This window comes from Drosophila suzukii, chromosome 3 (genome assembly GCF_043229965.1).
Source record: "Drosophila suzukii chromosome 3, CBGP_Dsuzu_IsoJpt1.0, whole genome shotgun sequence".
Taxonomy (NCBI): Eukaryota; Metazoa; Arthropoda; class Insecta; order Diptera; family Drosophilidae; genus Drosophila; species Drosophila suzukii.
The window spans coordinates 63,980,278-63,993,853 of NC_092082.1; the positions used below are offsets into that span (position 1 = coordinate 63,980,278).

Consider the following 13,576-nt stretch of genomic DNA (forward strand, 5'->3'; position numbering starts at 1 on the left):
TTAATAATTAAACAAAAATATCTCATAATGAGGTATGGGGTCGTGACGATTGCAAAGTTTTTCCAAAAGTCGTAGAGCAATAGACCAAAAATATCTATCTCGATAGAGCATCGATAATACAGCAACAAAGTCCCCAAGTCCACAGTTCATCCTCAAAGTGAGAACACAATTTGAGAACGTCTTTATTTTCTCTGTATACAAACCCACAAACAAAGTGACTAACATTTTCATTTTGGAAAGCCCCAAATAATAACTTTTGAACGGAACATTCGTATTTTCTGTAAAAACAAAACTGGGCTAATAACCTCGGACATTTATCACTACCGGCCCCAAATAACTGTAACACCCGCAAACGCCCATTGCGCTAAAACATATCTAGCGACTTCATTTTATATTATTTTGTAAAAGTGTTCTGATTAAACAGCCGATTTTCTGCATGCATGTCTCCATCTCCCTCGCACTCTCTTTAGCTGAGTAACCGTCGACAATAGCGATCTTTCTTGTTTTTCTCTGTGTAGGATTGTGAAATTGATTTCATTTGATTTGGGTTTGCGGGTTTTCAGAAAAAGTTTTTTTTTTACAAAACCACATTTTCTTTCAGTCTTCACCCGAGTGGAAGGGTCACGCTTACTCTAAGCAGCCAGTCAATTACCAACAATCTTATAATCAATTTTAAAACCGGTTGGGGAGGTAAGTCATTTTACATTTTCTCATTTTCGCATTTCTTTTTCGGAACCTTTTGGCATATGATGCCCACAGTTTCGGGTGGTTTTTGGTTTTATCTTAATCTCTTCAGAGATTCCATGGAATCTGCACGTCTTATCCTAATATTGTAGCTTTATAGTTTACGGGATCACTGCGTTCGTACGGACAGACGGATCCTGATCAAGAATATATATAATGGGGTTTTTAATAGGGACAGCAAATGACGCCATATTTTCCCCGCTATTTTGACTTTTTTCAGTAAGGTTTGCCATTTCATCGATAAAAGAATGACATACGATGCAAAAATGAGTAGAAAATTTTAAAATTCGTCACCGAAATTCGGATTTAGTGGCCTCAACTTTAAGAAAAGTAAGTTAATTTTATGGTCGTCTAAATCGTGCTGTCAAAGCAACAATTCAGCTTCTAATGAAACAAAAATATAGTCGAGTGTCTCGACTATTAGGTACCTGTTACTCAGCTAAAGGGAACAAAAGGGAGATGGACATACTCGTATACAAGCAGCCAAGCAAAATTGTAAAGCGCTACCTATACGTGATTCCAATATATGGTAATGTGAGCGGCAGACAAATTAAGGCGTTATGGGCGTTTGTGTGCGTTAGAGTGGGCGTGGCAAACTTTTTAGGTCAATCGACAGATATTGACGAGACCAATACATTTCAGTTAAAATTCTAGCCTATTCTAGCATTAAAACTGTGGGCACCACTGCTTTGGGCGGTTGTGGGCAGACGGACATGGCTGGATCGGCTCGGCTTATGATCCTGATAAAGAATAATACACTTCCATTTACCTGTTACATACTTACATAAGTATGTCTATAAGATATAAGTCTATATTATCTTTGGTTTAACTATCTTGTTACATGTAAAATATTTTAATTGTTCCGCCAAAACTTTTCCTGCCTTTTTAACCACTCGCTCTTGTCGCTTGTTACGTCGCAGTAGTAATAAATTAATTTTAATGGAGTAAAGTCGATAAGCTCCTTCTGAGAAGGAAGTGGCTGGCCTGAGACAGGTAATTCGCAGTTTTTTTATTTGAAGAAAACATCTGGTGTTTGGTAATTTGATTAACGGATCACGGTAGTGCATTGACCCCAAATAAGACTACGAAAATAAATATAGTTATTTTTTTTTTTTAACAAAATTTAAAATTCTGAAATCTTAAAAGAGTGCTATACTCCATAGTAGAAGAGAATATAATAGAAAACTGAATATTTCCGACTGTTTCTATGTCAGCTATATAACATAGTAGTCTGATTCCAAAACAAAAAAAAATTTATTTTATTGTATGAGCAACGGGTATTTTCCCGAAACACAAAACATGTTGCTATTATTGTTACCATAAATGTTCTCAAAACCATAATTTATAAAAAACTTCTCCTTGTAGATTAAATTAACAGTTTTGATTGTGTTTTGCGACGCCGCAAAATTCTTCTTATTAATGCTAGTATGGCGAAAGTAGAAGAACAAAAAGATATTTAAGGAATAAAATCGGTTTCGTTTTAGCAAAAAAATGTGGAACGCTTCACGATTTTGCGTGTCATCCTTGCGCAGGGGCCATGCTAATCTTCTCTGTATCGTTCCAATTTTAGTATATGTTCTGCCGAAGCAAGAACGACATTGAATTGTATAGGACTCTATATATACAAACTAAACGCAGAAAAAGCAGTTGGGAATTATACAAATCAAGGCCACACTTAGGGACCTCTATCGGTGGTGTTTAAATGCTTCCCTGTTTAGCCTAGTAGGTGGTGCCCAATTCTACATGTACAGGTTTATGTATAATTGAGTAAGATTTCGATTTGTGCACGATTTTACATGCATTATACAGACATAAGGATTCTAGCGACCTCTTGCGGAAGTCGACCGAAACAAGAAGCTACTGACTTAGTTCCCATGAGTAATATAAGATGCCGCTACTGCCGTCATGCGTAAGCGTGGACCCAAACCATATTTTAAATTTTCTCAAATGTTAAGATGGATCAAAATCTAACAGAAATCTTAACATTTCTGTTAGAAAACGTTAGTCTCTGTAAAAATTAAGATTTTCCTAGAAACAAACCATTGTTTAAAATTTCTCAGAAATTAAAAGAATCAAGCGTTGCCAGATCGAGGTTGGTGTTACCAGATCAGGAAAAATATGACTCATGTTCATGAAGAGGAAGAACACATGGCGCCTGGATTCAAAAATATTGCTTTTTTTAGCTCCACAAAAGAGTAGGAACAGAGATGAGCGAGAATGGTAAATATAAAAAATAGGAGAAGAAAAGGGATAGAATGTTGCAAGCAATTTTTATTACGCTAAAATTTGTATCACGCCCACATGCTCAAGTATTGTAATTGCCGCTGGGATGCGTCTGGCAATCTTGAAAAAGGTCGTATTGGTGGTAATATACATATGTCCATCTCCCTTGCGACCCCTTTAGCTGAGTAAGTGGTATCTGATAGTCGAGGCACTTGACCCTTGCGTTTTCCTTGTTTTTTTAGTAACCTGCTTTGAATTTCTTTTCCAAGTTATATGGAGACTTACATAAATTTAGAAAACTAATTTTATTAATGTACGACTGAAAAATCGCAATATTGAGAAGGTCAATAAACTTAACATTCAATAAATTAAGACAGAGTATGGTAAAATTTGGTATTTAGTATCAGACAGAATATAATGGTGATGAAAAATGTGCATCAAATTTAGATAAAACCGTTCCACTTTCGTAATACATTTTTGATCTCTCAATTAATTTATACTTTCTTCATGCAACTGAGCCCAAAACTCCATTAAAAGTTTAAAAGTCTCCCACAAGCCGCAGTCATTTAGATGCCACGATAATAATTATGTTTGCCATTAAATATAATACTAAACTTAAATATTTATAGGCTGTTAACTTTATAGTGCCACTTAAGTAGGGTAATATATTTAAGTTCCGAATCTGGTTATTTGTAGGTGAATTGGTTCCATCTCAATAAAAAACAATTAGGTTGGTCAAGGAATCGGCACTTGCTGGAGAGTTGAGTACTTAAACTTCAGTATTGAGCCAATCAGACCGATGCCCCCTGAACGGAAATTTCACTATCAAACTGGTCAAGGCCATTACCACGTCTTTACGACCCAGGTCCGTCTGGTTGGGGCCACTCTCCTTGGCCACTGGCCACTGGCACTTAGACAATCATAAGCCTATCCGGCCGCCTGCTCGATCAGCCAAATGGCCCAAAAATCTTGACAGATCGGATTTGGTTATTGCCGGGCAATTCAGTGTCGGTTTCGGTTTCAGCCTCTCGCCGCCTTTGCTAATTTCTCGTAAAAGTCGTTTCAGGCTGCGGATTGTGGGGCAAAATCTAAAATCCTCCGAATACCCGCACGCTTGCGTGCTCCCCGTGATTTAATATGTAGCCATTAAATCGGGGTGGAAGTGGGGTGGGTTCGAGTAATTATTGCTGGTCGCTTGACGGCCAAATATTTTCGAGGCTAGCTTAAAGACATGTTTACAAGAAATTGGCGATCGGCAGGCCGAAAACTTTCTTCGCAGCTGCGCCCGCCAATTGATTCTAGCTCGGAGCAGAGCCACTTCATCCGATACGGATTACCTCATTCTCATTAAGTGCGACCACAGACAGCGAGCTGCCATCCGCAGACCAATCAATCCCACTGCGAGCTCTGTCAGTTGGCCGCTCGAGAATTCCAAGTGTTGGGGCAAAGGAAAAAGAGTCGACAAGCTGCGCCAATTGTTACTTTCACTAGTCAATAATGCAACAGGGGCAATGCAACAGGGGCAATCTATCTCTCTGCCCGGGACAACAACAACTTTCGCATCCCGCGTCTGTGGCCGGGTAATTAAGACGGTCACAGCTCCATCTCCAGCTCCAGCTCCAGGTCCAAGTGCTCACTCACCGGGCTGGAAACAGAAATATGCAAATTGCACGATGCAATACCAGCTCGCTGGCCACTGGCCAGTTTAAATCGCATAAATGCACATTTGCACTTATTCTGATTGGCATCGTTGGCAGTCAGTGCCACTGGCGCCAGGCCATCGTAATTGTATCGTTCCACGGATAGCGATTCACTTTCGATGCCCGGCTTTCATTGGGGCTCAAGCGCGGCTCACACGCAGCGGGAACGCGGTCAATTGGCGGTTGCTTATGTTCGACATTAGCTTCATAATCCCGCGACATTGCCATCGATTTGTTGTCGATCGCAAATGGCAGATCGCACATAGCAGATCGCTGACCCAGAAAGTTTCAGCGGCAGTGGCAGTGGCAGCAGGAATTGTTATTCCGGTGCATGCCCCATGCTGCAAGCTGCAAGCTGCAAGCTGCCTGCTCCATGTGCATGAGCATTAGCTGCGAAAACCAGTAGAGTTGGCCTGCGGTTGCGGCTGCGCGATAAAAGGAGTAGCCAGCACCTCTCGGTTGCCATTTGCGACTCGTCCACTCAGCCGTGCGTTGGTGCCCCAGTGATCCCAGTAGTGTGTTGTGTATTGAAATCGAAATCGAAGCGGAGTCCCGGTCAGAAACATGCTGCTGTGTCGCATAGTGCTGGCGCTGCTGCTGCTAGTGCTGCTGCACCACAGCCAGGCGGAGGAGGAGACCACCCACCTGCCACAGGTCTCGCTGGCGGAGTCCCTGGCCAGATCGGCGGCTTCGTCGGGATCCTCCAGCCTCCTCCAGAGCGACCCCTTCATCGCGCGCAACCAACGGCAGTGCTTCGAGACCCGAAGTTTGGTGGCCTGCATCAAGTACAAGGCCAGCAAGCTCGTCTGGAAGCTGGCCACCAACAGCATGGGCTTCTTCCCCAGCGAGTACGGACGCGACATGGCCGCGGACAAGGGCCGCTGGCTGAGATTGGTCCAGTTGGGAGAGCCCGCCGACGAGGTGGTCGTGTTCAACGACGCCAAGAGCTTGGAAGGTGGGTCCGCGCAGTCGAAAGTTGTTTGCAGGCGGACTCTAATTGATCACCTGCGCCTGGTCAGTGTCCAGAGCGTGTGGATGCCCCCCGGCGGATGTTTACCACCCATCCGGCTGTAGATTAATTCGAATTCGAATTTGAGAGAAGATTTATAGCCGCTGGCTTGCGTTTCTCCGCTTCTGTTTGCTTTGCAGGTGACAGCGAGCTGACGCTGGTTCTCAAGTTCCTGAAGAGGGCGGCGGAGACCTTCGGGCGCAACCACGGATTGCAGTTGAGGCTGAACGGCGAGAGCGGGGCGAGGGTCCTGGAGGAATCTGGTGGGTCCTGACCAACTACCAATTGCTATTCAGATCTAACTCAAAACCAACTCCCTAGAGGCACGATTGGCCCGCAAGAAGAAGAAGTGGCTCATCATCTTGCCCCTCATCATCCTGCTGAAGATCGCCCACCTGAAGATGGCCGTAGTGGGCATGCTGACGGCCGTGCTGGGCATGAACGTGCTGCTGGTGGGCGGCGTGGGCTGGCTGATCCACTACCTCAAGTACAAGACCATGTGCAAGATCCACCCGCACCTGGTGCAAACGCACTCGCACGTGTACGAGTCGGAGCCCTCGGACTACTCCCAGTTCGTGGGCAGCAGCAGCTACTCCGGCTCGTACAATCCCTACAGCTCCGGTTCCGGGGCTAATCATGAGCTGGCGGCCAACAGCTACAGCAAGGACTGGGCCACGAGTAAGGCCTACCACGGTCACAATCACCTGGACACGATCAGCAAGCGACTACAGTAGGGTTCGCGGAAACCAAACGGACTTGTGCCACCATAATCGAAACCTAGTAAATTGTTTCTCGTCGTCGTCGTACTAGCGTAACTAGCTTAGGTAATCTATTTGTATCCTAATAAAGGTATTTATTTTTTTTAATGAGCAAACCTGAACGAAACAGAGTTTTCATTAATTTTTCTTGTCAAATATTATTAAATTGTTTAATTTGAATAATGGGTAACGAATAAACTCAAAACATGTTGCTTAAACGAAGAGAAAGTATTTTGGAAGATTAAAATCAGCAAAATCGGAATTATTTCACAAATAATTTCATGGAAACGTTGCTTTAAAACAAACAAACCACTGATTTGAACATGAAATATGAATGCAACAGCATATAACACATGTGCTACGACCGCAAATATATGGATATTTGATGCAACGATATACTTTCATTTAACATAAACAGTCGACAGTTTTGTGAATAAAATATTGATGCAGTGGCAACACAACGCGCAGTCAAAACATAAATATTTCTTTTAGACGAACATATACAAATCTAAACTTGCAGTTAATTTGTGGACTATTTCCTTCAACGTTTTATTAATATCTTAAACGCATGTGATGTCACAAGTTTAATAGATCTGTCCTGAGATAATTTCCCCACTGTCTTCTCGGATTAACCACGGCATCCCATTCCCGTAAAAGCATAAAGCAATTTGTTTATGACGAAAGCAAACAAGCACTTCCACAGACACCACTGGCCAACAACCACATAAAAATAAAAACAAAACGTGAGAGTGACGATGGACCCTCGTGTTTACCCGGGTTCTTATCAGAGCCATTGCCTTTGTTTACAAAACAATGGGGATTTACCTTCCGAGAAGCCATTTCAATTTGGCCGAATCAATACGCTCACTAACGCCCAGCACTAGAATATGTTTGCAACTTTCCGGTGCGGAATAGAAAGTGTGCTGCATGTATGATCAAAATAGTTTTAGATTTTATGATACCTTTCATATTATGGAATTAATTTACAACAATGCTGAAAGAACATGACGGCCAACTTACGTTTGCACCTATGGCTGAAAAATATGAAAATAACAATTTTATGTGTTTGTTTAAGATAAATTCATTTCACAACGAATTGTGCCAGAAAGTCTAGCAACTTCCGTGAAATCCACTCGGAGATTTTAATTATCAGTTTTTTAACAAACAAACATCGTACAAAAAGTAAGAGCGGACTAGGAATTCACTGAAGTGGCCTCAGAACTTTTTATACTTGCTTGTACTAGTACTCATTTATATAATGTTTGTACATTTAACAATGAAGATGAGGAAAAAATTAAATGCATGTTAAATAAAGGCTTCGAATGGTTCAGGAAAAGATGATTCGATTTTATTATTAAAATCAAAGATTACTAAAATATAAGGGTTTCTTAGTTGGTGCCATTTAATTTGCCTTTATATTTTGGTATTTTGTAATTAGAATAATAAGTAAAACGAATAAAGAAATATAATATTTTGATTGTCTTTGGTTATATGAGGGAGGGTGGGTGTCAAAAACCGGGAAGAATGCGATTACAAAGTTTATGGATTCTCCCATATTTAAGACGGCTGCGCCTTTTAGTTTCTGGTAAGATATAGAAAGAAACAAGAAGATATGCTATAGACGAGTGTCTCGACAATGAGATACCCGTTACTCTGTTCCAAATAAAACAAAGTTCCAGGGCATTTCGAAAAAGATAGTCGATCTAGTACATCAACTAGTTTAGTGCTCGATCAAGAATATTAATACTTTATAATAATCTTTACATTGCTTTCCGGCAAATCTAATGTACCCTTTTACTTACGAGAACCGGTTATAAAAATATTGTCATCTCTGTTGTTAACATTATAGATTCATAAGTTAATAAATTTCAACGAATAATTTCTCAGCTGACAAATACAATGAGATACATTGGCTTCCAATATAGATTTATGTGATATTTTTCGTTTTGTTTATGCCGCAAGCAAACACGCCCTTCTAACTCTTCCCCTCGAACAGCTGGCGCAGAATGAAAATATTATGTGCGGGCTGCTTTTTTTGGCCCGATGTTTACCAGCTTCTTATCAGAGGCCTGCCTTTGTTTGCAGTACAATTTGGTTCGGACTCGCAAGAAGCCATGCCAATTGTTTAACCAACCAACTACGCACGCCCCATAATCAATAGGCTTAATTCGCCGGCCCAGGAACACCTAATGCCACTTAAGTCCAGTTCGGGCCAACTGGCTGCTATCTCCTGACTACACATGTTAATGGTTTAGCCGGGCAAATATCAGTGCGCACATTCATCTGTTTGCTCTTATTTATGGCATGATGCGAAGCCAACAAAACGCTGCACTTTAATGCCGCTCCAACAACTACCAGATATACATATATATATATCCATATATGTTTTGATACATTTTAGTAGGAATGAAAAGGGGTGGTATCGAATGGGATCCAAATTTAAGACCTTTGTAGTTAAGCTGGTCAGCTGAAAATGTCAGAAACTTGAAATATTAAAAAATACAAGCCTTTTATCTAGCTGGGTAGTTTGTTAAAAAAGTTACACATGGGTTTTGAGCCAAGAACCAGCACTTTATATACAATCGATGGAGTGTGCCGCGATAATAGAAATGTTCTGGAATTAAATTTCATTTGAAAGTTGAAGCTGAGTATCGGGTATCTGATGGTCGAGAGACTCTACTTTAGCGCTTCTTCTTGTTGAGGTATCATGTCTACCTATTTCCAAGACTTGGATTCAAGAAAAACGAGATTAAAGTGCGTTGCGTCAGGCCTAACGAGATGAAAAAAATGCATAACATAATACATCTCTTAAACTATGGTAACATAGTATGTTGAGTTTGTTTATAAAAATATTTAATTGGTATTGAAGATATTGAAGCGTATTAAAGTTACATTTCGATTGTAAAAGTCAAGGCCGAAACTTTTTTTTTTATTACTGAGAGACTAGGATAAGTCTGCATAGCTTTTTCAAACAAAACCACAATAAATTTGTATTTACAATTTCAAATAGCATTTTGACGTGAATGGTTAAGTCTCGTGCTTCAAAATCTAAATGAGCGAGAAGATCTTAAAAGTTTATTATTCGTCAACGCTATTAAACTGCATTATGATCATTAATCTGTAACTTTTAAATTAAGACTACTTGAAGTATACGAAATTTATTGGTTTTGAAATTAAACGGTAATAAAGATTAGGGAACGTAACGTTTTTGCGCCTGAGTGCCACTCCCCCTTCATAAGTCAAACAAACAAAATAAAAATTTCATGTAAAATTTAACGGCCGTCCACGTTGTACCGAAGCGCACCAGGAGAGTGTGCGAAGGCGACTACTATATATACATGAAGAAATAAAAATCTAGTGTGATGTTATTTAAGTGAATACACTTTCTAAAATGTTTTCCTTAGCACGCTGCAATTGAAAATACCTTTGAATGCCTGAAGCTTATATATTTTGCTGAGGCGGGCAGAATGAAAACATTTCAAAAAGTGTATTTATTTAGTCGAATGTACAATCATTTTTATATCACAAAATTTTATATCATAACCTTTTTATGTTGAAGGTGCGATCGTCACGACTTCTTACCTCGTTAAGAGTTGTTCTTGTTTAATTGTAAGTTTCGAAAAAAAATAATTGTTTTTCCGTTTGTCTATCCTTCCGTATAAATGGAGATTTTTGAAAGTCTTCAGGCTTTAGGGATTCCTGCGCATCAAATTTTTGTAAAGTGTCACGTGCACTCTAACGCGCCTACAGTTTTGATACTGACATACACAATTTAAGTGAAATGCATTTGATTATTCGATACCTATTGATTGATCTTCTATTTTTGCCCTCTCTAACGCCCTCCAATCAATGAAGTTTGTGGTTAGAACTGACATAAAGGGCTTTCAAGTGCGGGCAAGAAAGTGATTACCGACTAATCGTCTGTTAAAATTTGTCCAAACATCAGCTTAAAGAAAATTTACAGTACGGACAAAAGAACCACCCTAGGGATTAAAAAAAGCACATCTATAAAACGTTACTTGGATGACTTGCAAGATTAAATCTGCCAGTCATGATTTCTGGCTATAAAAGCCGCACTCGCATTTGTACAGATGAACAGAAAACTGATTTAAAGGAGACAATATAGTAATTAGCTCCGGCATCTAATAGGGTTACGTCGCTTATCGTGCCTATTAACAGGCTTTACTGATAAGACATAGGTTTGGACTGAATATAAATGTTAGTCCAGATGCTGTGAGCTCATGTTCGTCAGATTGCAGTCACCATGCTACCTGAATGGCTAACGGAGGAGTATATCCAGAAGGCACTACAGCGCTTTCACAAGGACAATCAGCTGCGAGTCCAGAAGGTCTGGGCCAAGCCAGCAACGGAGAAAGGGGAAAACTTTGTGGGCGTTATGACCCGAATCTATGTGGACTTTGTGCAGGGAGATGGTGCTGAGCTAAAGAAATCCTACATCCTGAAGCAAGCCGTTCCATCGGATGCTCCCCAGGCGAATATCTTCGCGGAGTATGATGTTTACAACAGGGAGCTGGAGATGTACGACATTGTCCTGCCTAAAATGGCCAAAATTCTTCAAGAGGCCGGCTTCAACGAAAACCTGATGGCGGAGGCCATAGTCGTTGATCGGGAACGCACCATCATGATTCTCGAGGATCTGGCGCCCCTTCGATACACGAATGCGGATAGAGTAAAGCAACTGGATATGGTTCACACCAAGCTAGTTTTGGACATGCTGGCTAAGTTCCATGCCGCAGCCATTGTTCTGAACCAACGCGAGCCCCATCTTCTGAGTCGGAACTACGCATCTCACTTCTTTTCAAGAGGCAAAAAGGGTTACGGGGAGGTCTTTGTGGGTCTGTTTAGGGCATTCATCAGGTATGTCAAGACCAAGCCGAGTCTGAAGAACCGCTACGCAGACAAGTTGGAGCATATACTTACCAATTTAATGGATTACGCCGCCCGCTCTGTGGACGTGGGAGAGAAGGACCTGCAGACATTAGTTCACGGCGATTGTTGGACCACAAACGTGATGTATTTGTACGATGATGAGGGCAATCCCACTACTGTCCTGCCCATTGACTTCCAGTTCAGTACCGTAACATCCCCGGTGGTCGATTTGCATTACTTCTTTAGTACTTCGCTAAAGATCGATGTAAAGGCGAAGGAGCTGGAGCTTGTGCAGTACCATTATTACGCTTTGAAGAAGACCCTAGAGGCACTTTCTTACAAAGGGATCTTCCCCAGCCTGTTTGAGTATCAGCTCCAATTCGAGAGACGTCGATTCTTGAGTAGGTTTAAAAGAAGGCATACCTATAACCTGTCTTAAACAAGTATTTTTCTTTCGCAGGTGTAATTATTGCAAACGTATTTCAACCGATCATGGTATATACAGGCAGCGAAGACTGCGAGTTCATAAATCTCTATCAGGACACTCCAGGAGGCATTAAGTTCCAGGACTCGATGTATGAAAATGAAGAGATTCAGAGAAGAATTGACACAATATTACCCGTTCTTGATGCCAAGGGCTTGTTGGATGCCCATTAAAATAAGACTGTTAGTTATTGAGTAATAGAATAAATATGTTTTGAGTGCTTAACCCATTTTCTCTTATAATTTGTTGAATCTTGTCCTACTGTTAATTTGAATCCTTTGTTAATATTTTAACTGTACGGATCTTGAAGAATATTTTCCCTTAAATTAACACCAATGTACCAGAAATATGAAAAACAGCGATATCAATATTTAAGTCTTATTTGGGGTCGATTAATTTGCGTGTACATACTTAATAAAGGTCCACGGTTTTTGGCGGCTTAGAGTGGCCGTAGAAAAGTTTTTTTTAGTTATTGGTATAACCAATACATTTCTGAAAAAATTTTATTTTAGCTTTAAAATTGTGGTTGTTAGAGTGAGCGGAACAAGATTTTTTGTCATTTGATAGGTAGAGTATACATTTCAGTTAAAATTTGTATTCTAGCATAAAAACTGTATGTAACCGGTAGAATAATTTTTTTCCGATCGCACATAGTATGTAGTATAGTATATAAAGTATATAGTATAGTACTTGATCAGGGTGTTTCACTAGCCAAGTTGATCTAGTATTGTCCGTAAGTCCCACGTCCCATCTAACGCCCACAAACGCCCATAAGGCTATGTTCTGCAAAGCGCTTACATTTTCAAATTGCCTATGAAGCCCATGTTTGCTTCAGCCGAGTGCCGAGCCCACTCTAACTCAATTTTTTTTTTATTTGTTAATATCTATCGCCAAAAGTTGAATAAATCGGAACATAAGTTAATAAGTTAAATTGATGTAGGTAAACCAGAAGAGCAATTAAAACGATAAGCAAGGAGTGGTCGTCGTTTCTAGGATAACACGAACGAAAGGAAACGAGTTTGAAAATCGAACGAGAGCCAGTCGGTGTCAAGATATCGTTCGCTACAGACGCAAGTTGCCACAATTTTGTGAAATTATAAACTTATATAAAATTATAATATAAAATTATAAATTATAAGCCACAACCGATAGTTTGTCAATAAGTGACCCAAATATTTATAACATAATAAATATTCCAATAATATCCGGTCGTCTCCGGAGTTTTGTCATCAAACGGAATCCTGGGATCACATTGATTAGCTGAGTAGCGGGTATATGAATTGCGTTCTCTCTTGTTTAGTATTTTATATAGTTTGCATTTGACTCAATAGACATATTATTGTAGACGTAACCATTTTCCGCTCGTACTCCTCACAAAATTGGATATAGCGCCATTCTTCCTAAATGCTCGCCAGTATTTTATATTTTGTATAAAAGACTATCTTTGTATTGTAATACTTTAGTTTGTGTAATCTGCAGGGGTATAAAACTTTTAAATTGGCAAATTAGGTTAGTACTATCTCTGTTATCTGCAGCCCTATTATCACTTTTTTATTCGGACAAGCAACAATGAAGATTGTAGATTTGGAATTCGACTCAATAAAGTGTTCGAGAACGGGAATGACTAGACAAGTGTCAAGCAGTACCTAGGGAGAGTGACTGGGCACTGTACAATTCGCAATCTCACAATGACCTTGTATAACTGAGAATTCACTCGAGACTAGAGATAGCACACAAATTGCCATTACAAAGCTTATCGCGGCTGCAC

At 40.3% G+C, this 13,576-nt stretch overlaps 2 protein-coding genes and 1 non-coding gene across 3 annotated transcripts; 2 read left to right on the forward strand and 1 right to left on the reverse strand.

The window, feature by feature from the left end:
• Positions 1 to 2,231: 2,231 nt before the first annotated feature.
• Positions 2,232 to 2,338, reverse strand: LOC118878088 (U6 spliceosomal RNA). The gene has a single exon (XR_005014648.1). It is a non-coding gene; the product is annotated as a U6 spliceosomal RNA (small nuclear RNA).
• Positions 2,339 to 5,120: 2,782 nt separating this feature from the next.
• On the forward strand, positions 5,121 to 6,566 carry Osi1 (Osiris 1). Its single transcript, XM_017082625.4, has 3 exons — positions 5,121 to 5,622; positions 5,817 to 5,939; positions 5,998 to 6,566. Exons 1-3 carry the CDS (start codon positions 5,232 to 5,234, stop codon positions 6,408 to 6,410), a joined length of 927 nt encoding a protein of 308 aa, XP_016938114.4. The 5' UTR covers positions 5,121 to 5,231; the 3' UTR covers positions 6,411 to 6,566.
• Positions 6,567 to 10,661: 4,095 nt separating this feature from the next.
• LOC118878064 (uncharacterized) lies at positions 10,662 to 12,033 on the forward strand. Its single transcript, XM_036819252.3, has 2 exons — positions 10,662 to 11,725; positions 11,785 to 12,033. The coding sequence occupies exons 1-2, from the start codon at positions 10,699 to 10,701 to the stop codon at positions 11,979 to 11,981; spliced, it is 1,224 nt and encodes a 407-aa protein (XP_036675147.3). The 5' UTR covers positions 10,662 to 10,698; the 3' UTR covers positions 11,982 to 12,033.
• The last annotated feature ends 1,543 nt before the right edge of the window (positions 12,034 to 13,576 follow it).